The 24,427-nt window shown below is 39.3% G+C and overlaps 1 protein-coding gene across 2 annotated transcripts; it reads right to left on the bottom strand.

Moving 5' to 3' along the window:
* Positions 1-233: 233 nt before the first annotated feature.
* On the bottom strand, positions 234-24,427 carry LOC147232815 (immunoglobulin-like and fibronectin type III domain-containing protein 1). Of its 2 annotated transcripts, XM_086149904.1 has the most exons (25): positions 24,286-24,427; positions 20,785-20,871; positions 15,595-15,714; positions 15,325-15,467; positions 15,141-15,240; positions 14,970-15,014; positions 12,803-12,842; positions 12,540-12,723; positions 12,283-12,396; positions 12,018-12,186; positions 10,954-11,226; positions 9,644-10,855; positions 7,869-8,033; positions 6,448-6,572; positions 6,166-6,307; positions 5,731-6,024; positions 5,333-5,629; positions 3,993-4,172; positions 3,762-3,890; positions 3,363-3,671; positions 2,150-2,235; positions 1,846-2,038; positions 1,466-1,762; positions 915-1,241; positions 234-806 (listed from the first exon to the last, which is right to left on the bottom strand). In XM_086149904.1, the coding sequence occupies exons 2-25, from the start codon at positions 20,831-20,833 to the stop codon at positions 802-804; spliced, it is 4,998 nt and encodes a 1,665-aa protein (XP_086006030.1). In that variant the 5' UTR covers positions 20,834-20,871; positions 24,286-24,427; the 3' UTR covers positions 234-801. The 2 variants fall into 2 exon arrangements, with proteins under 2 accessions (XP_086006030.1, XP_086006031.1); XM_086149905.1 differs by lacking the exons at positions 20,785-20,871; positions 24,286-24,427 and having other exon boundaries at positions 12,018-12,214.

Below are 24,427 nucleotides of genomic sequence, written 5' to 3' on the forward strand. Positions count from 1 at the left end.
TGATATACCTGTGGAGGTGTGGAAGTGTTTAGGAGAGGCAGCGGTAGAGGTTCTGACTCGATTATTCAACAGGATTTTAGAGTGAGACGATGCCTGAAGAATGAAGATGAAGTGTGATGGTGCCCATTTTCAAGAATAAGGGGGATGTGCAGAATTGCAGCAACTATAGAGGGATAAAGTTGATCAGTGAGTTGGTGTTCCCTGTTGTAAATCAAATGACAAGTTCCACTCAATCCAATGAAAGCATGAAATATTTATTTACACCAAACCCACAATTTCATTTCTAATGTCATTGTCATTCTAATGTCTATGTCATTTCAGTATGATATAATTTTCTTTTTTACATTTCACTGAAAATAATGTGAATTGATTTTGTCAAGGTGAATCTGGATAAAAAATACATTGATTCTTTGAATGGCTGAACATTAAGTTTTAAAACCTTTTTTTTATAGATTTCATATAATGTGTACATAAAAGTCAATGAAATGCTGTTATAATGTTCTATGCTTCACACTTATACAATGTTTGGAATTAAACAGGCATGAAATCAGTGTTCTGATATTTCATGCACATTTGTTTAAGTGAGTAGAATAAATTAAACTCATTGTTGGAATTATTTAGAATTATGTTTTAAATAATGTAAAGGGAAGATAACAAGGGGGACATTTAATAGTAAATACTGCATTTTGTATTGACAGGTTTGGCTCAACTATAAAGTCTTGGTTAATCAATTACCAAAACCTGGGTTGTTACCAGGTTCCAGGCCGCCATCATCTGGTATGGTATCTTGATTCTGTTCATTTATTCTGTAATGACACACAAAACAACCATAGTATTGTCAGACTGACAGAATAACAGACGGTTTTGTTTACTAATCAAGAACTTTTTCACAGACTATTTAAAATGAGACTTACCTCTCACTGTTAATTTAGTGGAACACTCTGCCCTTCCCATACTGTTTTCTGCAACTACTTTGTATTCTCCGATGTCTTTGGGTCCAACCCTCAATATGAGCATTGAGCAGACTCCACAGGTATTGGAGATAAAGTAGTTAGTGTTGGTATTCAGACTGATGTTATTGCGGAGCCATGTCACGTGAGGTGTTGGGTCCCCTTTTAAAGCACAGCTCATGTAACATTCGTAGCCTTGCGGAGCAGTGTGCATTTTCAGAGGGACGATGAACTTTGGAGGACATTGTAGATCGCAGGGTTTTGATTCTGGCATGGTCAAAGTAAACTTCTCTGGAAGATAAAAAAGGTTGAAAGAATTTTTTGTAATGCATTAATGTTGTGTCAAACAATGATTTACCACTCGCTTGATCACCCAATCAAGAAAACTTTGTTTACATTTAATCTAGTTAAAGTGTGATATTAACCATAGAAAACTGAAACCCCTAAATGTTAAGGAACACAATAATATAGACAAGATGAAAGAAGAGATAGATACGATAGTTAAACTTAACTACCTTTTTTGATTGGAATCATCCACTTTGGTGACTCAGAAGGGTCGGAAGAGCCCATATCGTTCTTTGCATACACTCGGAATCGGTATTCTCTGCCTGGCATTATGTTACATGCGGTGAGTTTATTATTGAAGATGCGATCTGCGATCGTGTGCCATTTCCTTTTGTTTGAATCCCGTTTAGTCACCATGTAGTGGAGCCTATCATCACGTTTCTCATCTGGAGATGGCGTCCAAGAAATGGTCAGTGTGCCAGGGACATTTTCATCAAGCTCCACAGGACCCGGTGGCTTTGGCTCATCTAACGTGTGAATATACATGTGAGCTTTATATTGTTTACTAAAAGCAGAGGACTCAATTATTGTACAAGGCTACTAAACTCACCAGTGACTCGAATTTCAATACTGAATGATTCTTGCCCGACAATGTTCTTTACCATGATGGTAAAGATACCGGTATCCGAGCGCTCAGCAGAAGGAATGAGAAGCTGGGATGTGCCTTCTGCGTTGCTGATGGTCACCTTTTTACTGACAGGCACTCCATCTTTCAGCCAGATGACCTCAGGCCAAGGAGAGGCCTACAAAAAACATAGCTATATAATTTCCTGGGTAATTTCTTAGAAGATAAATTGATGTTGGAGTAAAATTATGTTTAAACATTTGTATGTTAAAAAAATGAAAATACTTGCCTCAAAGTTCATGGTAACTCGTGCAGAATTTCCTGCTCTCACCACCATGAAGCTCTTAATTTTGCCATCTGTAAATCGTGGTCTCACTAGTATAACAACAAGAGCAAAAGTTAGCATTTCACATTAACACCACATTAGCAACCCTGAAATTCCCAATGCTATAAATTAAGATACGCAGACACTAAGTATAGCTCTACGAAGGTGTTTAAGCATTATTAACCCTGACAGTATTTGAAAGTCCTTCAATATGTGTTAGTGCAATAGGTGTTAGTGCAGTGTAATTGATGATAATACAATGAAAAAATGTAATCATCTTGGTAACTTATTTTCTTTGTCTCTGAATAAAATATAGCAAAGGCTTTTCCTTCTAGATACCAGCTGTTTAGGATATCTCCTAACTGAGAAAATACATTAACCCTAAAGCAACAGGGAATGATATCAGTATAGCAAGGAAAATTTGTACAACTGAATACAGTAATAAACTATTACTATATATTTTTATGTTACTATATTTTCTTAGTTAATGTCAATTAGATACTTAATTTTTGACATTAATTGCAGACTTGTGAGTCGTGTTTAATACCAGCTCATTATTCTGGTGTAACCATTCAACTGAATATATGTATACTGTATTTTCACGACCATAAGGTGCACTGTACTAAAAGGCGCAGTGTCAGTTATGTGTGCCATTACTGTATTTAACACACACTTAAGGCGCACCCGATTATAGGGCACGGGTTTTATATACAATCCACGCCCACACTTCCCCCTTTGACGTTCTCATGGTAGTGATGTGGCTGGGCTGGATGTGGTTGTCAGCGATGTATTTGCTGCAGTAGGAGCGGAAGATGGCCAGCTTATCATTTTAATCCGCTTTTCAGGGTTGTTAAAACAACGATGTTCTGCATAACGCACATATCCGTTCTTTTAAATACAATCAATGCCCACACTTCCCCCTTTAACATTCTCATGGTGTTCTCTACTATGTCCGCCTTACAACAACAACAACACACACAGGACGCACTGCACCATAGGGCGTGGCGCACATTTTGAAGAAAATCTTAGACTGTTACATGCGCCTCACAGTCGTGAAAATACAGTGCATATATATTCAATTGAAGGCCAGTTTGAAGCCCAGGTGTTGATGTAGGGTAGCCCCTATACCAGTCTGCAACGAGGTGCTTGATAGAATCATCTTGTTGAGTTGCCTTACCAGGAGGGGGCATAGCGAGAATGTAGTTATTCAGCTCCTGTGGCTCTCCTTCGCCTCCGTCGTTGACAGCGATCACTCTCACCCAGTACATGGCCAATGACTTCATGCGTTTCACCGTGTAAAAATTCATGGTTATCGCATTCGAATTGCAGCGATCCCAGTCTGTGTTCTCAGCAGGCCTGATCTCCACAAAATATCCTTTGGCTTCATCCTCAACCCCCTCAATGTCCTTGGGTTTCGTCCAAGACAGGGACAGAGTTGTGTAGGTGGAATCTGTCACTTTCAAGTCTATGACTTTACCAGGAGGCTCTGCAACACATAATTAATATTGAGCACTGTGGGAGTACTGCCATGACAAAATATGTAACACTGCTCTAATATCTCTAAATGACCACCTACTTTTTGGGTCCCTGGCAAACACAAATTCAGATGGCATGCTGAATTCACCAAGTCCGGAGTTATTGATTGCTATCACACGGAACTCATACTCCACGCCCTCAGCCACATCTTTAACAGCAAATCCTTTAGCTGTAGAGGTACAAACCACACATAAAAGATCATCATGAATTAATCAAAATAAGTTAAATTAATGGATTAAAAAAGTATGCTCAAACCCATGCATACACACACCTGTGATCATCTCTTCGGGTGGGTTGACTTGGCTCCACAGATTGCTGCCCTTCTTGCGTTTCTCAAGGTTGTAGCCAAGAATATTTGTTCCTCCAGTGTTGGATGGAGGAGACCATGAGAGGGTGATACAGTTCTTGGAGGCACTGACAACCTTTGGTGCTGACGGAGGTCCAGCGTACGCTGCGTTTACAAAAGATTCAGGTGTTTTGCAATGAACTCGTCAATGACTTTAAATGCTGTGTTGGATCTGCTATTGTATTAATATCCCAGAGTAACTCTTTCAACGTAGGCGTCAAATCCCACAGTCTGTCAAAACAGAAGAAGCCTCTCTAGGGGAAAAATCTTTAAGGACAAAAAGTTCAGCTGGCTCAGTAAGATTTGTCAAGGACTGACCATGACCTAGATGCCTTGGAAAGTTCACAGCCACATCACCAACAAATATCACTTTACTTAATCTAAACTGTGGCGAGTTGTTTTAAATATCAAAATGTAACTCCTAATATTCCATTATATAGGTTTCAAAAAATATATTTGTTTCACCAGAAAACTGGTGTGATGAAAATTTGCTCTTGAAACACTTATTTGAGGATTAATTGTATAAAAGCTTGTTGAACAGTTACTGTAGTTTTAGAGTCAACATTGAAAACTTGTCGTGCGTAAAGCAACAGAGCAGTGGAAGGAGTGGTCTGTTTGGAATGTAACTTGACATGGGGTTATGCTTTGGCACATTTTAGATACAGAAGACATAAGCATTAGGCAGCTTTTTTGTCTTTTCAAACAGTAGCATTCTGAAAAGAACAGGGCTACAGGGCTGTATCTCTCTAGCCAGCACAGTCCCCCACTTTTAATAAGCCAATATACTTAATAGCCCTTTGAATTATAAAATAAAAATTCAGATTATGAACTTTTGTCTGATTTGAAGTTTTGGTTTTGTATCCCTTGCTTTGGTGGATGGAGCTTTACACCCATGTCTGTACATACAACCCTGTATTTTTAATTTGTATGTCCTCACAAAGCTGTATAAGACTATAGGGTGTCTCCCTTTAGCTTGCTCAAACACTGAGATCCCATGACGTGCCTCCTTAATGGTTCCCGCTACTTTCACATTACTCATTTTGCATTTCCCAATTTGGTCTTCTTACTTTGGTAATTTTAATGGCCATGCTTTTAAGGTTCGTGTTCCTTTATCATTACAAAGAACATATTCTGCAGTGTGAGTTTGTAACAGTGCGCAGAACAAGCTACTGGGTAATCGACCAGTGTTTTAGTCCTGTCTGGAGTCACTGAACTTTTGTGTAGTTCTAAAAATGTGAAGAAAATACAGTGTGACAGTGGTTAACCTTTTGTGCCAGCCTGAACGTCTTCTGTTTCCATCATCTCACTGGTGCCCATTTCTGTCTCTGCACGGATTCGGTAGCAATACCTCCTGCCATGGTCAACATCAAGATCCCTGTATTTGGCCTCTGAACCAATTGACCCCACCTTCTTCCAGGTATTGCGCCCAACCTGTTGTCTTTCAAGGATGTAGTCCTTTATATTGCAGCCCCCATTGTCTTTTGGGGATCTCCACTTGAATTCAATTGCGGAGGAGGAGGCTTCAATGACCTCCAGGGGCCCTAATGGAGGAGTGGGTTTATCTGTAGAAATGGGAAAGTAGCATCAAGGAGAGTATACTGTGCTACATCCATTATCTTATCCTTAATCTTATCTATAGCTTCATATTGTGTTAAGTACAAACCCAGCACAGTAAGTTGGCTGAAGGCCTCGACAGCTCCGAACTCATTTTTGATTTTGAGCTTGACTTCGCCACTGTCTTTACGCTGCAGCTTCATTAGAATCAGACGGCTGGAACCTTCTGAGTGCTCTATCTTGATATTTGATGTTTCTGAGAGCTCTTCGCCGTCAAGGTACCACTGAACTTTGAAGGGCTCCCTTCCAATGTAGGGTATTTTGAACATGGCTTTGTGCCCCTTTTTCACAGTCACAGGCGTTTGAAATACTTTCAGTTCCTCGGCTTCGAATCTGGGTGGATCTACAAAGTATTAAAAGTATCTAAGTATTAAGTTTTAAAACAAAATGCAAATAAAAGCAAGAGGGAACTATTTGCACACCATAAGAGTAGGAGTAGAGTAAGGGTTAGAAAATGTACTTTTTATGAAACAATTCATCTTACCTTCCACAACAATCAAAGCCTCTGTCTTTCGCCCATCTGCTTCAAATTTGTATTTTCCAGAATACTCCTCCGTCACTTTGTGAATTTTAAGCTTGTGAACACTTCCTTCTTTAGAAATAGTTATGCCCTCAGATGATTTAATCTGAAAAAGAAATGCAACTAATCACGACAGTCTCATCTGAAGCTTTAACATATTCAAGTTCACCTTAACAACTTGATCAGTAATTCCTGTTTTATTATTCTACTTCAGTAACATCTTTAACATTTGAGCCCAGATCTCACCTCCTCCCCGTCTTTGTACCAGGCTCCCTGGCAGTCTTCACTACTTAGTTTACACTCCAGTTCTGCAGCTTCTCCCATAATGGCTTTGCAGTCAGAAAGTCCGGCATGAAAGTGAACTCCTGGGTCTGATGATTAATTAACCAGTAAGTTAGTGACTAATAAGCTTATTAAAATTACACCATCATACAGCCGATATTAAATTTGTCGCATGCAATTACATTTATTGTAACTTGTACATCTGTGCCTGGATGAATGCACAACTTGTTCACTGGAATGTGATCTAAGGATGGAAAGACTTACCTCTTAGACTAACCAGATTTATTTGAACTTTATGGTGATATCATCTATTTTATTTTTCAATTTCATTACAAAAAGTATGGCAGAATGCAAATTAGATGGCAGAAAGAGAAATGGAAGAGGGTTGTGTATTCCAGATCTTTTAAAGCGATGCAAGAAGAGCTCATTTTTCCATAGATTGAAACTTGATGACAATGTCCTCTTGTTTGTCGTGCAGCTCACTTGTTTGGTGGGTGGTGGCCTTCTTCAGCTCTGACATTTGAATTCTGGGCATGGCTCATCAGACAGTCATCACAAAGGCATTCATTTCTCTCGGTTCATTAGTTACAGAAAAAAGGTTTCCTTTTAATGTATGAGATTTTCCACTCATAGACAGCTCTGCAGTCATTGGTGAAAATATGTTTTTTTAACTTTTTTATTTTGACATCAAAGCCTTCAAAGTGCAGCCGTTTTCTTAAAGCAAGGTTATCCTCGAGAGTCAGCTTTGCTTGTCTTCTGTCTTCACATTATGCAAGAGTGTGTCATTACAGAAGCTATTGTTTCATGAACTCAAATGGTCCAGCAGAAACTCATTAAAAGACGTGTACCTCAATGCACCAACTCATCCTGATGCAACGTGGAAGAAGCAAGCAAGAGTGTTAACAAAGTTGCACAAAGAGCACAGATGCACATCAACATACTCCCGAAGAAACATATACACACACACACTCTGCATACACAATACATATGAAATGCAGGATGGCACATAAATATTATCCAATAAAGTACTTGCTGTTATCCAACCTTTTAGCTCATGGAATTTTATAATGTATACATTTTTATAATGTACCTGATGTTTTTATACATTATTAATATGGCATGTGAAGCAGTAATTATGGGCTATGGAGAAGTCATTAGTGCGTCAATTTGATTAGCATTTCTTAAAGGTTAACTCCACTATTTCTGAGCTTTGGCCATTCAAAAAGGTCGCTGAACCAATTAAAATCCTGATATAGGACACTGTTGTGATCACACACATTTGATCTGTATCCTCAAAACACTGTAAAAGTCATCTACGCATAAAAATGACTTTCATCAGTTACATTACTTCCCATGCAGCTGTTAATGTGATGCCATCATCTTACCACTAACTTTCTCCTCGATCAATGGGCCTTTCCGGGCTCGGCCCGAACGCTTGCCATTAGGAGCTGGCTGATCATGGTCCGCACCCCCTCTTTCAGAAGATGCATCACTGCCCGCAGGCCTGGTGCCATGATCCCCACTGGAACCAGTTGCTTCTCTGTTTTTTGCTTTCAGTTTTAGGGGATATCATCGTAATTACCACCAATCCCACATCCAACCACCATTCTGCTGTTGGATTTGCCTTATAAATAACATTACTGAAACAATAATAGTTGAAAAATCACATAGAGTATAAAAGCATGATCAAGAGTGAAAAAAGCAACAAAGAAATGAAAACAATGTAATGCAAAAGAAGGGGTTGTTGGAAAAGGTGCTATCAAAAAGGGACTTGAATCCATCATAAGGAGTTTCTTATAATGTGTTTTTTTTTTAATTCAGCACCCTGTGGTTTAGCATCCGTGCACCAATCTACTTGTAAAGGTATTTTGCTGATGTGTTGAATCCTCATGCTTACAACATGCTGCATTATTCAGATTTACAATACTGCAAGATTTATCAGTGTATAATAAATGTGACCTCAAAATCTCGAATGACAATTTTGTTGCTCTCTGTGCAACCACTATGCGAGATGCAAACCTTTTCCATCTATAACCCCTAGATTAGACACATTCAACAACATAAAGACAAACATATATGCTCACATAGAAGCACAGAATTAACACAAAAAGATAAGATTACATTTAGTGAATTTAAAGAGTGAAGGGTTGTAGATTTCTGGTCTATATTTGTTTCTCAGGCAAGGTAGAAAAAGTCACAATAAAAAAAAGGTTCTGAATTAGGGCAAGATAAATTAAGCTTATGTAGCAGATAATTAAAAGTTGAGATTTATAGTCCTTTTTTATATTAAAGTGGGTCAGAGGTGTTGTCAAAATAAATGCCTTTGAAAATGTAAGCTTTTGAGCTGCAACAAAATGCGGGCACAAGAAACCAGAGTTGCAGTCTTACTGCTCCAGTATAAAGCAGGGTCTGCACCTTTAGCTTGAACGAGACCTTTCTGTGAAAGTGAAAAAGACTTGGAGCAAATAAAGTTTTATGGGGAGTTAGACCGGGCAGTTTAAAAGTTAACTTGTAGCACAGCAGTTAAAAGTGCTTGGTTCATGTGTGTTCAAGGGGAGTCAGTCATGATACATTTATTAATAAAGGTATAAGCTGGGCACAAGATGAGGTACCAGGTTTTGTCTAAGGTAACCAATAACACAATGTCAATTTCACTTTTCAAAATAAGGACGCTCACTATGCCTTTAACGTTAATGCAACTCCTCCTAAGTTAGCGAACATCTCACAGAAGTGTAATGTCTGTGATATATGTGATATATTTTGTGATATACTTTACTTGAATTTCAAAATCTGTCGTAAAACCATTCTCTGTAGATACATTTTAGTTAAAGCACTTCCCCCCACCTTTATGATAACCCGGAATAACCATTGAAAAGACAAAACACATGAACATAACAGACATGAAGAGAATTTAAGAGTTTTGAAAAAAGAATTGGGAGCAAGAGAGTAACGATAACGAAATGAGACGAAAACATCAACAGTAAACATCGCATTTGCCTTGATCATAATGCATATATTACATCAGCAAATTTGAAATAAAAATAAAAAAACATTAATTTCTAAAGGTGTAAAGATTGGTCTACATTTCAAAAATTGCTGACTTAAGAGGTGTTTATTGTAGAATAAGTATATAATAAAAAAAAACCCAGAAATTCCTTACCTATGATTGTATCTGGAACAAGCGGTCCATTTCTCACTTTGTTTTTGGATTTTGATTCTCCTTCTCTTTCATCTCCAAATTCATCATTGAAGCCTTCCAATGAATCATTTTCCTTATCTTCCTTCAACTGTCCCAAACCGCTTCCACTGGCACTAGCAGCAGCTGAGGCACCACCAGCACCGACAGCTCCTGCACCACCAGTACCAGCAGCGCCTGCACCAGCAGCACCTGCACCAGCAGCGCCTGCACCAGCGGCGCTTGCACCAGCAGCGCCAGCACCAGCGGAGCCTGCACCAGCAGCCCCTCCTGCACCGGCGGCCCCTCCTGCACCGGCGGCCCCTCCTGCACCGGCGGCCCCTCCTGCACCGGTGGCCCCTCCTGCACCAGCGGCCCCTCCTGCACCAGTGGCCCCTCCTGCACCAGCGGCCCCTCCTGCACCAGCGGCCCCTCCTGCACCAACGGCCCCTCCTGCACCAGCGGCCGCTCCTGCACCAGCGGCCCCTCCCGCACCAACAGCCTTTCCTGCACCAGCGGCCCCTCCTGCACCAGCAGCCCCTCCTGCACCAGCGGCCCCTCCTGCGCCAGCGGCCCCTCCTGCGCCAGCGGCCCCTCCTGCGCCAGCGGCCCCTCCTGCGCCAGCAGCCCCTCCGGCACCAGCAGCCCCTCGAGCACCAGCAGCACCACCTGCACCTGCAGCACCTGCACCAGCAGTGCCCCCTGCACCCGCTGCACCGCTTGCACCTGAACCAGCTGTGCCACCTGGACCAGTCATACAACTGGCACCTGCAGCACCTTCACCACGAGCACCAGCAGCACCATGAGCGCCAGCCGCTCCAGCACCAGTGGTTTTGCCAACCGCAGCACCGCCAATAGCCTCATCACTACTTGCTGTCTTTGTGGTTTTCTTGACAGTTTCATCTTTGCCAGCCGCTGCCCTCTTTGCTTTGGCACCTGCTTTTGCTTCAGCCTGAGCTGCAGCCTTTGCCTCAGCAGCAGCCTTTCTTGCCTTTTCTGCCTCCAATCGAGCAGCTTCCTCTGCAGCTTCTCTCTCTGCTTGAGCTTTCCTGGCCAGCGCCATTTTTTCCTCCATGTCTTTCAGATATCTCTCTTGCTGCTCCCGAGCTATTTTCTCTAAATCCTCATCAATTCCACCTCCAGCAACGGTAGTTTTGCGAACTGCCTTCTTTCCTTTGCTTGTAAGATCTCTATCAGCTGAAGAGACAAAAAAGAAAAGAAATATATTTGAATTCCAGACTTGTTGATTGGATAATAGGAAAATAAAAAAGAGGCAGCTACATTGATTTTCCAACCTTGAACGACAAGCCATGCGTTGCAAGATTTGATTCCTGCAACGGCAGCATAGATGCCAGCGTCCAATGGCAAGCAGTCCCTTATCATCAACTTGTGAATGAGCTTATCCTCACTTGCACTTATTTCAAATTTGTCACCACTGGCAAGTGGAGCATTTTTGCCAAACCATTTGATTTCATTCATTGGGGCAGTGAGGACACACTGGAAGAGTGCATCCTGTCTTTCTTCAGCCTTGACCTCTCGGATTTTGACAGCAAAGTCGACTTCAGGCACTGCAGGGCCACAAAAAAAGTCAAGATCAACATTAGTAATTATTCCAGCCCATTTCAAATTGGTACAAGATAGTGACTTCACATTTTGTGCAACTACAATGAAATTCATTTTCCTTAAAAATATTATTATTATCATTATTATTATTACTATTGTCACTAATGATAATAGTAATAACTATTATTACTATTATTATATACGCCAATATTAATAATAATATTTTTCTGAAAATGAATTTCAATTGTAGGTGCACAAAATGTGAAGCAATTTTTCATAGAATTTTAATACAATAATATAATACCTAATAATATCAAGAATAATGATTTTTAAAGACATTTTAAACTCATATCGGTTATGATATATAGATAATCCCTCTGAAAATATGATACTACATATTCATTTATTTTCTATACTGCTTATCTTGCACTCAGAGACGTGGGGATGCTGGAGCTTATGTTAGCTATTCTTGGGTGTGAGGTCGCTTTACCCTGGACCGATCGCTGGTCGATCACAGGGCCACATATAGAGACAAACAATTCACTTTTCACGCTGTCATTAACACACCTTGTCAAATATAGGTCTCCTATACTGTTTTAGGACTGTTGGAGGAATTCAGAGAACCTGAAGGAAACCCACACATAAACATGGAGAACATGCAAACTCCACACAGCAGTCCCCCTTGTCAGGGTCCTTGTTGCTGTGAGGCAGACGTACCATCCACCCACCATAGATATTTCCTGAAGATATTTGACATATCTCGTTTAACTGAATGCAGGCCAAAGTTAAGATTTACCTTTAAAATCTGTGGAGAATACGTTTACACCCCCAACATCCACTGAATACAATCCAGCATCTTGTGCGCCGAGAGTGTTTATCGTGAACACGTATTTCTTCCCAACTTGCTTCAAAGAGTGCTTCATCCCTTCGCTGTCTTCTTTTGAGAATGGAATCATGATGCCATCCTGTGAAATTTATGATTGAGCATGTTGCCTGGGTTTAAAAAGATATGCATTAAATCAGATATAACAATTTTTAAAAAGCGGCAGTCATTTCCTCACCTTGTACAGATATAACAAGCTGTTTGGATCCTTGAGGTCCATGTCCAACTCAATTGTTGCACAGCCAGTGGAAGTGACTTCAATAGGTTTCAGTTTTGTGATGTGTGTAATAAACTACAGGACAAACACACACATTGCAAAAGGACACAGAATTCTAAATCTCCTGTCTAATAAAATGCACAATTGAAAACAGATCAGTGTATGAAAGAAATTTAGAGGTTAAAGCAAAGCAAGCGATGCTTCCAAAGGCTGTGTACCTCAGCGAGCTCTTCGTCTCTCTCTTTCTTCAATTCATTCAATTTCTTTAACATGCCACGGAAGTCTGTGATACCATAGTCAGCACATATGCGCTCATAGTCTTTCTTTTCAGCACTGAGGAGAATTTCCCAAACCCTCTCCATGGTTTCCATTGGCTTTACCTCACGCGTTCCATCAGCATTACTGTACAGCAGAGACGTATTTTTGAAAATTTGTAAAACTCCACTGCAAATGATGATGGAAACTTGCAAATTGTAATTACCGCTTTTTAAGTTTCTTTCTGAGATCCGTAGCATCGACACCTGAGGAACAAAAAAAATGCCCAACTTAAATGATGGTGTCCTGGTGTACTGTAGCCATGACAGTTATAAAGAATATATAAATACATAACTAAATGAGTAAATAAAACCAGCTGTGGCTTTTCGTAATGATCAAACCTTTTTATACTTTCATTGGTGTGACGACTCAAGTAATTTGTAAACCAACTGCAGTTATCTTGTTTACTCGGAATTTCCCATTATTCTGGTTTAGCAGGCACTTCATGTCATTTCTGAACCAATGTTCAGAGCAGAGAAAGTAGGTGTGATTGTTTTTCCCACTTATCACAACCTGTTAAGGTCATATTTCACATTATACTATGCTACTGTTACTTCAGGACTATTGAGGGCACCTGAATATAAGCCGCCCTGGCTACAAGTAAATAGATAAATATATGTGTACATATTTCGGCCGCAATTTTCCATAAGCCGCAGGTGTCCACATTGTGACATGAGGTATTTACACAGAAAGATGTTACACAGAAACTTTTTTTGAACTTTTAATTCAATTCATAACGGTAACACCCACAAATATGGTACTGGAAATGCTTTTTTCTGATCAGTGCCTGTAACACGGCTGATGAAAAAGATAAATAAGAATTAACACAAGGAAAAGTCCATCCATCCATCCATTTTCTATTCCAGTTGATCACTATCTTCATCTTCCTCTTGTGCACTAAAACCTTTAAAGTTGTCTTCTGTCAGAATCGAACAGCCTCATCATTGGTCTGATGTGACAAGGCTAAATGTTTTGGCGGCATGAAGCTCGTTTGCCCAAAAAAAATCCTTTAATTAGCCGCACCGTTGTTTTATCTGCAGCGTTCAAAGCTTGTGAAAAGGTAGCGGCTTCCAGTTCGGAAATTACGGTACATCGTGCAGACTGCTAGTCATCAACCGTACAAATACTAGGATTTCTGCAGAGTTTCTCAGTTTTATCATCACTGTCCTTTAAGTGCTATTGATGATTCTAATGTGGGGCGCTTTTTGCAATCTGCTTTGTTCTGGAGCAGTGCCAGAACATTGTAATTGTGATTGGTTCCGAAGCTGTAACAGCTTGTTTGGACAGACTCATTGTTGGTGTCAAAAGTCACCCAACAATTGTGTTTTACCAGGGACAAGGTCATTCCGATATTAGTAATGTTTGACAGCATGCTGAAGTAGGGTTGTTAAATTCCTATTTGGAAGTGCTTTACAAATAAATAGTGAATTGCACAGTGTTTTTTTGCCATATTCATCGAAAATAGTCGGATTGGTTTTCTTTGGTTGTTGAAAAGCCTTTTTCTTATTTTTTTTTTTAATTGCACACGTAAAATGAGTGTTTGGTATTAATGATTTGATTGATTCACTTACTGATAGAATTATTGTCAGTCATTAATACTTCAGGCAATCCTTGAAAATATTTCTCAACCCCTGCATGACCAGTTGTGGCTGATGGAAAGCTCATGTGGCCAGCAGATTATTCCCCCCCTGATGAAGAACCAAACTCTTCAGATGATCCTTTGTGTCCTCAGCTATCAGACTGTACAACAGCAGTCTGGGCAGCACATAACTCTGACCGCCTGGAGTCATATCTGCACAACTGGCCACTACCTGCAACTGTCACTCACTTGCATATTTATCCGTTTATCCGTTTTCATCCCTTTACTGCTGATGTCTCTGTCCTTTTAAATGTCTCTATTGTTATTGTTTAATGACTTTTGATCCTTGTCCTCTTGTCTGTGCTGCTGTGACACCCAAATTTGCCTTATAGGGATCAATAAACTATTATCTTATCTTAATAGGGACAATCTGAGCCTGCTTAAAAAACACCCCCTTGGATATTGACCAGTGGCTAACAACAGCCTTTTTTTCTGGTGATTGAATTGCACAGTTGTTGTGTCACTTGAGCACTGACACAGACAACTTCTCAGGATCAGCAATTGAAAAGCATTTACATTTTTTTTACACTTTTTTGTTTTATTTGTTATTATGTGCCTGCATGTATCTGACTGAAAGAAACTATTTGCGATCATATATCGAATGAATATAAACAAAAAAACAAACAAAGAAACAAAGAAACAGTAAAAACTAACTTTGAAGTTTGAGCCTCAAAATGTTTTTCTGATACCTCACCTTCGATGTGTGCTTTCTTAAGCTCCTTCGTCTTTGAGAACCCAACTGTAAACAAATATGGAACTTCTGGTTTATTTTATGTTTGCCACAGGTGAGCACAATTCATTTGCTTTAGATAATGATATTATGTATCTCACTTGTTTTCAAAAAGTGAAACTAAATGCCCCTCACCTTCAATGACATTTAAGAGTACTGTGCAAATTGCCCTTCCATATTCATTTGTTGCTAGACACTTGTAGGTGTCAGCATCTTCGGGCTTCAAGCTTGGAAACTAACAAAATACAAAGTTAGAACAAATGAAAATTTTTTTCAGGAAATCATTTTTATTTGCATTTCCCACATGAGAACCTCTCACCTCAAGTCTGTGCTCATGAGAAGCCTCGTCGTACTTTTGCAGGCAGACACTGGGATGAAAATATATTTCACCATTTGCTCTGGTCCATGTCACAGTAGGAGTTGGTGTACCCACTACTATGGCTTTGAAGAATCCATATTTACCTGAAACAGAATTATAGTCACCACATTGGGAATTTTCCCAAAATGTTTTTCTAACAGACATTGAGGAAGAAAAGAAATGTCTAAAAACAATAACCAAATGAATCTAGAAATGCCTTCGAGGTCTTACCTTCTTGAATAGTCAGAGCAATGGGCTTACGGGTGAAATCTGGAGTCGTCATTCCCTCTGGAAGTTCCTCCATATACTGTGTTATCATGACACCAGGCACCTTTGATTTCTTCTTTATGCCTAACAATTGACAATATATATGAATAACAATTAGACAAGCTCTATAGAAAGGTAACAGCTCCAAGTGATTTCAAGGTTGAGTAAATCTTATATATGAATGCCGATTGCAAGTTGACTGACTTAAAGTCACCACTGTGGTCAATATAATTGTGTTGTTTTTCTTCTTTTTCCTAAGTAAACTGCTTAGAGTTGCTAGATTTTAATCAGGCCTATCCATTAAGCATTTTTCAGTTTAAATGTCATATAGTCATAGTTACATCCGAACAAATGTTGTGTAACGGGAGCAAAGTGTTTTGCTTTTATAATGCAACAAATATGACCATCCTACCTTCGAAAAGGTGAAATAGCTATTTAGTCAAATCAACCGAGGCGTCTATAATATCAGCTCAATCTTAGCAGAATAGTATTATAGTATTATTTTGTATGTGGTTCTTTGTATTTCCGACAATGTATTTTACCGGCAAAAAAAAAAAACGAGCAAAAAAAACTCAACGGTTGCTTTTGCGAAAACATGATGTTGATTTAAATTCCACCTACTCCATCTCTACCACCCCATCCTCTTGTCAGAGGGCAAACTCACAGCCTTACTGGTTAGATTAACCATAGTCATGGTGAACAGTTCATACTTACTTGGCATCAACTTGGTCAAAATTGAAAACTTTCTAGAGCAAAATGCTTTATTCATAACACATATCTTATTAAGCTAAGAAGACAGTTCTAAAACTATTTGAAAAACTGTTTCAAATTTTCCTCCCTAAAATTTCTCCAGCGGTTTACTTTGAGTTGAACACTGATATTAGTAAGAATTGTATCCTGATCACATGAACATGCTCTTAACTATACAATCATTTGTGTAAGTAGCAAGTCCAAAAGCTTATTAGCCTCATTATTAGTCAATATTCTTTCATTTAACACAAACGCTTATGTCATATTGAAAACTTGAATTATTTTAGACGGGCCTGTGGTTCATTGGAAATCTGCTGAAGTTTCAGTTCAACTTAAAATATGTAGGAAACTTGAAATTTTGACAACGATATTACAAAGCATTTGTAATACTGCTATTTAAATCCCCATAGTCGCGTTTGATTAGTCCGAGTGTAATATTCTCATTCTGAGCACAGCTCAGTCAAGAGGAAAATTGGCAGGAAATGATTTTTTTTGTATGAAACAAAAGTATGAAATTAAGCTTAATGTCCAATTCACCTCATAGAGCTTATCGACTTGATCAAATTTCTTTGTGACTCGAGTCATTTAAAAAGTGTGTTTTGGGGATTAGCCATCTGTTCAGCTGTAAGTCTCAGGACCCTCTAAAGTGCTCATGTGGACTTTAATTTCAAGTGTGGGGTCATCATTGTATACTGATCACAGGGGCTTGTCTGGCTCAGTGTTCCTCCATCTTCACCAGTCTGGGTTAGACTTGGTAGACTATAAGCAATGAATTATCCAGTTTAAGATGGGATATGTGCAGATTGCCCCAGCAGTGTTTTGCACCCTGTGTTTCAGTGCAGGTGAATTACTTTAGGCAGCTGATAACTGAGCAGTATCTCCCATGGTGTAGTGCTGAGGACATTGCAGTGCAATCACGCTAATGTTAACAAGCTGCACCCCAGGCTGTGAAAATGGCTAGAATTACATGAGCGTGATAAAATGCAATATGTCTCATTGGGGGCATTTATCAGCTTGTTAATAAAAAAAAAAAAAAAAAAAAAAAAAAAATCACATTATAAAGCGGAATTGAGATCCAGTCATAGATTTAACGGGTCAGTCAGAATAAATGGTATCCATAGGATCCCAGATTGAACATACAAGACTCCTCTTATGCAAAATGCTGTGGGAATGGTGTGATTTATATAAAACTTTAGATGCGATTTAGAACATCACCCTCTTTATAGCTCCTTTTTTGCAGTTCTGACAAAAAAATAAATAAATGAAAAGGAAAAAAAAAATATTCATGATGACATTATCTTACTAGACATGCAATTTCAATCCTCTAAGTTCCTGGATTGCAGTGTGGTAAAATTTCCACTTTATAAGTGATGTAGTAGCTGAAGTGGAAATCTATTGATTTAACCAATTCCTTTGAATCGTGAAATCCTCTATGTTGGTTTATTTTCTTTTTTTTTTTCCGTGTGTTTCTTTGTTTGTTTGTTTTGTTTTTCTCCCAGGCACTAGTTTTACAGTCAAGCTCTTTATTAGAAATGTTTCCTGTTATCAATTGCAACGATCAATGCACACCAGTGTGCACAGTTACACACCATGACAGCATTCAAACTTTTCCTATTACCCAAAAATAAAATTGAAGAAAAGGGCTACAAGAACATTCCGAGGCCAACTTTTTTTTTCTTGTGTTTGATATTCATTTTTACCTTATTTAATTTCTTCATTTATGGAATATTTTTATTCTTTTCATGTGCAGTCCATGGTAGCAGGTTAGTATAGATTTTTTAGGAATATCATATATTAAAATGTGAGGACAGTTTCTCCCTCCTTCTTCAGGCAGGCCCAAAGAAACAAAACAATCATGAGGCAATATCCAGTGAGTTGCTGGGTCGAAGTTGAATGGGCATGAGTGAAAAAACTAACTGGAACGTAACATTCAACATGTCAAGACAGACTAACCAAAAAATTATGGAAACGGAGGTCTTGGGCTGCTGCAGAGATGGTATAAAAATTACTATGAAGAGGTTAAGAAAGTGGTGTCCTAGAACATTCTACACATCTACAGTTGCATCTGAAACACCAAGGCGGAAAACACTTAACTGGCCTTACTGTGTTACAATACAGGTTCACTTTTCATCAAACAAAGGCTTGACTTATGGAAGAGTGGCAGTCTTATATTCACCTTTCATGTTCAAGGAATACCATATTATGTTGTCAGCCAGCTTGCAGAGAAGCCACGTTAACACCAAACTGTGTTGTTTTCATTTCGGTTGCTAGTTTAAAATTCATAACCTATGATTCAACTTTGTTGTTTTTATCCTTTCTCAGCTTCCTTGTGCTTTTGGTACTTTAACCCAGTTGTGTGTACAAGCACAAGGAAAATTAAGGATGAGGATGATTGTTATTTTTTTACATGTTATATTTTTACTTTTTCTTTCAACCCCCACGCTCTGTATGAAACATACAATGCCAGCCCATTTGGCTTTATATATATATTCTATTTTTTCAAGATTCTTTTCCTAATCTGGACTGGAATGCAGACTTTGATATCATTTGATATAATTCAATGTCCAACTTTCTTTATATAGATGACATCAGCAATAAGTGTTGCTTCACAGTGAATTTGTGTTTCTGAGAGGTATCTCTGCATCAGGAGCTCTTGAGATTGGGGCTGAGGCTAAAGGGCCTGCAGAGAGCATAGACGCATTTCTGTCATGTTACCAGGAGACCTCGGTGCTGTTAACGTAACACCACATGCTTTTCATAGAGCTGCTTTGAACTACAAGGATCATACAAAAAAATGCAATTTTCTATCGGCTGTGGCAGTGAGCCCGAAGAGAGCTGGTGGGTCAGGCTCAAAAACACAAAAAACCTCCAGGGAACATAAAAAAGGTAACTCAAAGGGGCTTCTCAATTTGCCTGGGTGTTTATCATTAAGCAGGATTTAGTGGTGAATTTTAATATTGTGTTTTGCTATAAATTATTCTAAAGGGGTCCTAGGTTAATATCATTAGCATTTTAAACAGTCATGCTCTCTGCTTTTTAACTGTACTTTTAAGCATGTAAATTTAAACATCCAACATCTTGAGGCGAATTATAGTTCTTCTATTCATTCGATGAGTGGTGAAAGGATGGCATGTTTCACGATGTGACGAAGACCGTCAGATACATGCAGCTCGTCCAACATAGGGTCATGCACCTACAGAGTGAACCATTTGTATATATATATTCGTATATACATATATATATACATATACTGGATATGTATGTATTTTTTTCCGCTCCCATACCTTTGTCGTCGGGGTGAACTCCCTCAGTACCGTCGACTTAACACGTAACGGGACGGCAGGAAGAGGGAACAGGACAGTTAAACTTAACCCTGACAAAAGCACCATGGCAGGTTGGAACTTTGACAGGATTATGGACACAGAATACACATAGACAGCACAATATACAGAAAACCCATGATTTTGGGAGAACAGACATGGACAGATGAACAACATATTCAGAGAACTCAAACGCATCACACAACAAGAAAATGATTAGTTTGGACAAAGTAATGCACAGTATGTTAGCAGTATGGTATTATGGTAGCGGATGGTGAGACTTTTACGATCACTCACGCATTTTCTCACGGCTGACATCTCAGGATGATGTTTTTGGTTTTTTATAGCGCTTGAAGGAAATTATGTCCAACTTTCAGGGTAAAATTGTTTCTAGGAAATTCATTTTGCTTGTCTTCCATCTCATCAGCGACCAATCCTTGATTTTTCTCTTCCAGGCTGGCAGAGATCTTTTCATTGATCTTCCAATCATTTATTTTTTTGTTTTTTTCTGCATCCTTGTTCCCGTCAGGTGCGACGCGATCCTTTTTCAGTTAGACTCCGAGATTCCTTTTACTTATCTCCCTCTTTTTTTTTCATCTGGAGATTTTTTTTTCTTTCCAGAACGTGACTTTCTTCGGTGATTACGAACAACTTCCATATCGTCCTCTTTGAGCTTGAATGCCTCTCAAAATGTATCTTCAGTGGGGATGGTCTCAAAAACAAAATTCATTCTTAATGTCTGTCAATTCAGAGGTCATCTTTGCAGACATTATCAGTATTTGGCCGTAAGGCCATGTTCCGTTTCTTCTTTATTCCGCCACATCCAAAAAAGATGGCGGTTTTAGACCCAGCATCAACTTTATGCAACCATAGATGCGGCGAGCGAGCCTCCCAGGTGGTTCTCTCTCTTTGGGTTTGCTCCCGTCTCGAACACACTCTCCGGTGAGTCTGTGCTTTGTCCACAGATTATTTGTGTAGGTCAAATGCATCATCAATGTTCAGATAAAGGGGGCAGCCATCTGCCAGACTAACAAATAAAGCTTGGCACGACCCACCGAGAAAGGGTGCCCATCGTTCTACTTACCTGCCTGCCCAGAGGCAGTTTGATCGGTCACCTTTGACCTTTTCCACATCTTGATATCCTCGTGAGCTCGGCTATTTTTAGAAGGCTCTGTGTCAACAAAAAAAGAAATAAAAGAATATATTAACAGATGGAAAAAAGTAAAATCTTGCATAGGTGTCCCAGCAGGTCTTGGAAAGCATACACCTTTCTTGATCATTTATCTTTTGTAAATTTAAGTAACTCATATGATTTTATTATTCGATTTATTTCTCACTTAAAATATCAGGAGGAAATTAGACAGCTGAAAATGATTCTGCTTCCTAACACACACCTCTTTTCTCAGCCAGTGCAGTTACTCCAACCAATCAGTAAGGGGCAGCAATATTTACAACACTTTAGTGTTTGCCTCTATGTGGGGTGTAACTCAGGTATCCATGTTCAATCAAGGATGTCCTAACCCACTGAAGATAGAACTTATACCTTAAAAAAATTAAGATAAAGAGTACTCAGCTTGTAATCAAAATAGCATCACTTTTACTTCTGATTTGAATTCAAAACAATTAGGGTAGTGAATGAACAATTTTCTGATGATATTTTGGGCTGTAAAATAAAACATACATTACCAAAAATTAGAAGAAGAATTTTTTCAAAATTAAAAAAGATGAAATCACTTAATCTTACAAATGCGTCTGATAAGAAAATATCTTGCATCACTAATGTGTTATTTTGCCGTCAGTGATTTACAGCTTTATATCAAACCATCAGGGGTTGTGTGACACCTCGATGGCCGTGTGTGATATAGTTGACATGCCGCGCTATTTATGCCTCTTGTTAAATTTGACCTAACAACTCTCCAGTCAGGAGGACTTACCCTCGCTGAACAAAGGTTTTGGGCAGATGTGGAGTAACATGGGAAGTTAACAGCCCACCCTAGCTTTTTTAGAAACTGCGGTTGATAGGAAGAGGCGAGTCTTGTCCAATTGAACTGTTTGTTTTTTGTTTTTTTGTAGTCAACCCTTTGCCCTTGGTAGGTAGGGCAGCTCCAATTGTGTGGATGGCTTACAACATTGTTGTACATTCAGATGAATTTGTCTTACAAAAACAAAATGGAAAAAAAAAATGTTTGTGGACACTGCTGATTGCATGACCTGTCTTTCTTAACCCTCATGCTTCACTCACACTCTGTTATCCAGTGTTTCCAGAAAGGCTTAAACATTCCTTATGTGCTCAAACAACTTTTTTCCACTCAGCCTGCTTGAGCCCATAAAGCCTATAAAATTTTCAAACAGTTCAGTTTTTTACTTTGACGACCGTCATGCTTAAAAACTCCAGAGATAGGGTTCTCACATATTTTCGGTTAAAATATTAGAATAAATTAGCCTGGCCATGCGCTGCAAGACCCCTCTATTAAAAGCTATAAGGGAATAGTTTTGAGGGATTCTCTTTTGGTCTGAAAGCTGAGGAATCCCAAATATGACTCAGACTGTGAATATATCTCTCTGGATGGCAACACAAATATGACTAAATATTGAATCAAAATAAACACCGCTTCCAGTTGACTGACGATAGGGATAGAAACAACCTGCTGTTTGAGATGGCAGCTCTTGTTTTTTTTTTTTTTTTGTGATAGTATACATGCTTGTGCATATGATTAGATTCTGTGTGCCATCAGCAATCTTGGCACTTGGAGTATCCCGAGTATGAACTGAACTGCACACGGCAAAAAGTAAAATACGCTCACTAAAGTACAGTCATGGCAAAAAGTCTTGAGAATGACACAATCATAGAAACATCTGGCAAACACCTAAAAACCCTGAAGGAACAGACTTTGTGAAAGTGTCATTCTCAAAACTTTTTCGTTTCAAAAAGGACCTGTGAATTAAACTTGAAACATGGAGATTCAAGATACTGCTGACCAAGCAGATTCAGAATTAATAAATATAAAATGTTTGCCTCCCTTGGGTAACATTTTGTGGATGCCACACGTATTTTCAAACAATATCTGTGCATCGTGTATTTGCAAGTGTATTTGCAGTCCCTATGTCCTCTATTGTAAGTTGCTTTGGATAAAAGCGTCTGCCAAATGCAATGTAATGTAATATCTCATAGGGATAGATGAATGTGTTATACATGATGCAGTATTATTTTCTATGAGTAAGTCTAATAACCACAAATTATACATGCACGATAGACCTGTAGACGTGTTTTCACCCAGTGAATGCATGTGTTATTGCATAATTGTCCACATGGGAAAACTCATCCGCATGGGAAAACCTCCTCTCAATTTAACCCAGACTCATTGGGCTCTTAGCTCCACTGTTTAGAGGAAACATCCCTTGAGATACACCAAGGCTTTATGTCTCACGTCACCCCGCCCAGCCTTGTGTCCTTGGTACAGCCACCCACCACAGACGAATGCACCATGGAGCACGTTCTCATGAGATGGCATTTGGTCACTTCTCAAGTATCTCTTGCTGGATTTGAACACACATCACTGATTGCTGAGTGCAGGACACGGTGTGGCCTCACAAAACTGTCCGATGACAAGGTCCCCCAGGTGTCAAATGAGCACTAATGGTGCTATATATCCCCCAACTTAGATTTCAACATGTGATTAATTGCTGATAGAGATTTGGCAAGTCAATGCATAGATACAGTGATTGCCCATATGCAAAGGAAGTACTTATCCCAAACCTCTGCGGGTGATGGGCTGCTTACTTCTTTAAGCCTTATCTTTCAAATTGATGTCTCACCGCAGTTCTGGAAGTGTAATTGAATTGGAAGCAATATTTTTCTTTATAGACATATATGTATTTATCAGCAGCACAAAACACGCTTACGTGTGCAAAAACTGTGCTTGAAGTATTGTGGTGGGACCACTGTGAAAACACTATCAACTGCAGCCTCCCGCTTCATCTTAAGCGTGGAAGAAAATATCCTATTTTCTGCTTAAATACAACCCACATCCTCCGCGCTGCAGCTCCAAGGATCTTAGTCCGTGTATTGATTTGATACCGCCGTCTAAAGTTAGTCATCACCCAGCAACCTCACAACTCTGACCTCACTGCTATGATCGAGCTATCCGGATTGGAGAGTGTGAAATTCAAACTGAGGCACCTAAATGCCTCATTAAACCAATTTCATGCACCAACATCAAATCTGTATTTCTTCTGTGTAATCGAATCCCGGGCGACGATGCCTAAATTTATAATATGGTAACATGTTCTCTGATATAAGGAATTGAAACTGGATATCGCATAAACGCGACACCGTAAGTCATTTTGTTGCTCCTTAAGTTTAATTTTTGTTAGAAAGTAGACGCATCCTTTTAACACGAGCCTTTTTACATCTAGTTTTTCTTGCTCTTCTATTTGTTTTTTCTGCTCTCTTGTGTGACTGAGGATATATATTTGTCCTAATTATAGTCACAGCGACTGAAGAGGATCAGTCCATTCCTAATCCATTTCTTCCCTTTGCATAGTGCATTTTCTCCTCCAGCTTTTGTTTTGAAGGGCCACCTACCTGCTCACAGTCCTCGGCACTCTCGGCTCTGTGATCTATCAGGCAGCAGTCTGGTCACAGTGTGGCTTCTCCTAATTTTTTTTTCGACGTAATAGATCCTTCCAGCAGCCTGCAGGACTGTGGTTGATGCTCTTCCACTGCC

The sequence above is a fragment of the Fistularia commersonii genome, chromosome 7, assembly GCF_037954325.1.
Source record: "Fistularia commersonii isolate RoL2024-O1a breed Wild chromosome 7, RoL_Fcom_v1.0, whole genome shotgun sequence".
Taxonomy (NCBI): domain Eukaryota; kingdom Metazoa; phylum Chordata; class Actinopteri; order Syngnathiformes; family Fistulariidae; genus Fistularia; species Fistularia commersonii.

Bases quoted from the DNA above. Each gene is read 5' to 3' on its own strand.
- LOC147232815 (XM_086149904.1), bottom strand. From the start codon at position 20,833: ATGTGGAAAAGGTCAAAGGTGACCGATCAAACTGCCTCTGGGCAGGCA. The intron at 12,187-12,282 runs GTGAGGAAATGA...TAAATTTCACAG, and splicing joins GCTTGTTATATCTGTACAAG to GATGGCATCATGATTCCATT. The intron at 10,856-10,953 runs GTTGGAAAATCA...TTGTCTCTTCAG, and splicing joins CGCATGGCTTGTCGTTCAAG to CTGATAGAGATCTTACAAGC.